Raw genomic sequence first — 3,813 nt, 5'->3', positions numbered from 1 at the left:
CTGACTGCCACAGATCTGTCATTCAGCCCGTTATTAATGAGCCTCTTATGGAGGCCCAAAATACACCATTGCTCCCAAAGCAGAATTCATTACTCATCTTGGAGACCGAGTTTGTCCTACTCCAGTAGGGAGGTGAAAATTGGCAAGAAAAGGGAACAGCCCAACGGTTTTTAGGGAGTTTCCTCCTTCATAGTTTTATTATAATCTGTCTTCAAAACCCTCAACTTGAAAACTTGCAAAACCCTAATCTTTCTTTGTTTTTTTACCCAGCGAAACAGGCAACATCCGAACGCTGGTTTTCCCAGTGATGTATATAAACGAGGTAAATACTTCTGTTACTTCTTTGCAGCATTGTGGTATGGTTATGCTTGCAAAAATACTGTCTTTGAGCTAACCCAGACAGAAAATGCTGGTTTTCTTCTTGTTTTTTACAGTGATAGGTAGGAAGCTGTTGCTGTTTCTTAACTAACTTAACCCTCCTGCTGCTTGTTGACCGTAGCATTAAGTTCAGCCCTGGAAAACACTCTCAGTCAGACAGTCCTTTTGATTTCAGAGGTATTGGCCATGAGGAAAAGGGCTGTTTATGATCACAAGATCATAGAATTTTTTTTGAGTGAATATTCCTACCCTTCACAAAAGCAAGGCGGTCTAATGTAAAGGAAGAATAGAAATAACCTCTTTTTTTTCCCCTCTTAATCTCCCTCTGCTCCAGAGTGTTCTGATTGACGAAGCATCTGCCAGCAAGCTCAGGCACGTCTTGCTGGAAGCCAGTGTTGTAACCGGGATCCCCTTCGTAATCATGGCTCTAGGAATTGCTTTTGGGATTGTTTTTGTTGGGCTGGTGTGCAGGTCCCGGGGAGTGAAGGAAGAGGTGAGTAGCGGTTGAATTTCCCCATGCTTACTGCTCCTCTGCTTGGATTTGAGTTTCTTTTGGTTGATTTTTACCTGTTCGGTGTCTTTTCTGCACACAAACGTTTTTATGTGTTGTTTTTGTCTAAAATGACCTTTCTAGGCAAGGGAAGTTTTAATAGACTCAGAATAAACGCAGCAAAACAAAGGAGTGCAGCTAATGTGAGAACCATGGTAAGGCAGGTCCTGTCTTCTGTGCCTAATTCCCTTGCCAGTAGTGGTTTTAAAAATCAGCCTGCCTAGAGGACCCTGAAGGATGAGGTACAAGAAGTCCCTCATACCTGATGGACAGATTCAGTCAGTGACAGACTTGACTGTGTTCTCAGTAGAAACAACTGTGCCACTTGATTATTTTTCAAAAGCATAATGCCAGTTTGTGACCAAAGGACAGGTGAATTTCACAGACAGCAGCATGCAGAAGGTTTTATCCAGACAGTACTCGTTTGTACGTCTCTCTGTGGAAAGTTCTGTCACAAAATGACACGCCGGCATTAAGGTTTCTAGTCATGGTAAAAGCTGGTGCCAAAATTTCACCCTGCTAGGAAGGCACTTGGGTTCATATGAGACAAACTACGGATCCTTTGGTCAGAGGAACGCTCTGGGTACTCTAGTAGGCTGTTTTCTCCTTGTAGTTGCTGTGTTCTTAGAGTGGCCTTGCTTCTGTGGTATTTCCTAAATATTTCCTTGCAGCAGTGTGACAAAGCACCCTCACGCCTACCCCCAGAGCACCCAGCCACCCTGTGCGTGTGCTTTGTGACCCACAGCAGGTGCCACTGCCATCACACCTCAGTGGGACTCGGGGTGCGATGGGGTGGGTCAAAACTGTCCCATTGCCTGCTCCCAGCCGTTCCTCCCCCTCCCTACCTGTATAACTTCATGCAAGCTCTCTTGGACGTCCCGGGGCACTGCACAGGGATTAAAATGACACAGGGACCCCTAAATTTCGAGGGCCGTGCCCAAGCTGCTGTCCACCCTCCAGTGCTTTTTTAGTGCAGTGTTTGTTCCCTTATAGGAAATTGCACTTAGAAGTAGGAGCCAAGAGCATTCTCCTTGTCTGTTTGGAAGCTCTCTCATGTGCCACGTTTAACTTTGCTGCGTTTTCTCTTTCAGAGTACTGAAGATGAAAGGTCCCCGCTCATCAGGACATCTTAGTAGACTTTCTTTAACATATGAGCTTGGAGAACAAACTGCTAGAGCTGACCTAATACCAACTACCACCACCCAGCGTCATCCACTGTGGAGAAAGGATTGTGTCCAGTATAACTTTCTGTGGTGTCGAGATGGAAGAGAATCTGCACTGACATCAAGAGAGGAGACTGTTCATACCAGCTAAGTTACAACTTTAAAACTACATTTTCAAACTGCCTGAGATCCTGCTTTTTTCCAGCCCCGCACTCTCTCTGTACCTGCACTGACAGCCACAGATGACCATAACCACTACATCCGTGAAAATAAAACGGCCTGATTCGTTTCAGAAATGACGCGGGTGGCATTTGCAAATGGCCTTAGGAGCGTGGGCTGCCAAGTACCCTTCTGGAAGCACAGCAGGCACCCAGGAACACCGGACAATTTTGCTGTAGGCCCTGCCACTCTTTTCTGTAAAGTGTTGCACGCTACTTAACTACCAGTATGCACTGACTTTACGTTGGTCCTTGCACCCAGCTGATTTGTACAACTAACCCAGAACACTGAGTGAAACGTTGTTAAGCACCTGCAGTTACCTGGTAAAAAGAAGCCGATGATTTGAAATGCTTTCCTGTACGGACCTCTGAACTCTTCTGACTCTGCACAGGGCCCCGTTGCACGTTAGAGATGCATTTATCCTTAAAGGGTTTGGGGTTTTTTCCCCCTTCAACTCCAAAACCAAAACGCAACACAACACGGGGGGGGTTGGACTGGATGATGTTTCAAGGTCCCTTCCAACACCTCACATTCTGTGATTGTTCTTGATGGTGGAGGGTACCAAAATGGTTTTCTTTTTCTCTCTGGTATTTGGGTCACAGCTGTCAGCAGTGTGTTTTAATGTGAATACAGACATTTTCTGTTTAGGACAAAAGCACACCCCCGTGTTAAGGTATGTACAGGGCCTCGAGAAATCATTACACTTTTTTTAACTTGTCGAGTGGAAACTTGTTTTAAAAATCACAGAAGTGTTTTCCTTCTCCCAATGAAAAAATATCCTCATTGAGAAGTATTTCCATTAGGTGTGGATAGTGAAACGTATTTTTCAAATGTATTATTGTCTTCTAAGTAGAGGGTTGGTTTTTTTCTTTGCATCGTTTTGCTTTGGGGTTTTTTGTTTTCCTAGCTGGTGATTTGTCCAACAGTTCTGTTCATCTGGAGCCAGTTCCACCCAGGGTTTCACAGTGACTGAAGGTGTTTATGATCTGTATCAGCTGAAAGCACCTGGTACAGCCCTGGGTCCTGACAGTATTGCAGTTGCAGCCTTGCCTCTTCCACAAATCAGCCTCAAAGTCCAGAGTTGGTATCCTAAACCATGGCTGAGGAGCAGGATCCCGGTAGGACATTCACCTGCCCCTTGCCTTGAGAACTGCAAGCAAATGCCCAGCAAATGAGAGCCTCGTCACAGCTTTCTACAGCCAGGAGCTGTTCTTTGACGTCGTGGGCTAAAACTTGTCACCTCTTTTCCGTGTCACCCCAAAATGTTGCTTTCTGGTCCTCCAGGCTGAAAATAACACTTTGTGAAAACACACTGGGAACTTTCTTTGCTCTGCTTTTCCCCCATCTTGCCATGAGCCAGACACCAGCTACATTGCTGGGAGCTTTTTGTTCAGCTTTTTTCTATTACTTGTGTCCTTCCACAGCAGATTGCTGGAAAGAAACCTGTTGGGCAGGGGAAGTCCTGTAGATTTTCCTACCTGAGGGTAGGAAGGCTCTGCAGAG

The 3,813-nt window shown here is 45.5% G+C and overlaps 1 protein-coding gene across 1 annotated transcript in view; it reads left to right on the top strand.

Annotated features, from left to right (window-relative positions):
* Positions 1 to 2,061, top strand: part of SCARB2 (scavenger receptor class B, member 2) — a gene marked incomplete at its 5' end in the record, with an annotated part of 13,927 nt that extends 11,866 nt beyond the window's left edge. Inside the window, 3 exons of the mRNA XM_010181962.1 lie at positions 271 to 322; positions 713 to 871; positions 2,020 to 2,061. Coding sequence (XP_010180264.1) covers positions 271 to 322; positions 713 to 871; positions 2,020 to 2,061 — 253 coding nt within the window. The remainder of the gene's footprint in view (positions 1 to 270; positions 323 to 712; positions 872 to 2,019) is intronic.
* Between the last annotated feature and the right edge of the window lie 1,752 nt (positions 2,062 to 3,813).

This window comes from Mesitornis unicolor, unplaced genomic scaffold (assembly GCF_000695765.1).
Source record: "Mesitornis unicolor isolate BGI_N332 unplaced genomic scaffold, ASM69576v1 scaffold22520, whole genome shotgun sequence".
NCBI lineage: Eukaryota > Metazoa > Chordata > Aves > Mesitornithiformes > Mesitornithidae > Mesitornis > Mesitornis unicolor.
Note: the sequence above shows the minus strand (reverse complement) of the source record. Positions and strands in the feature narration are given on the sequence as shown.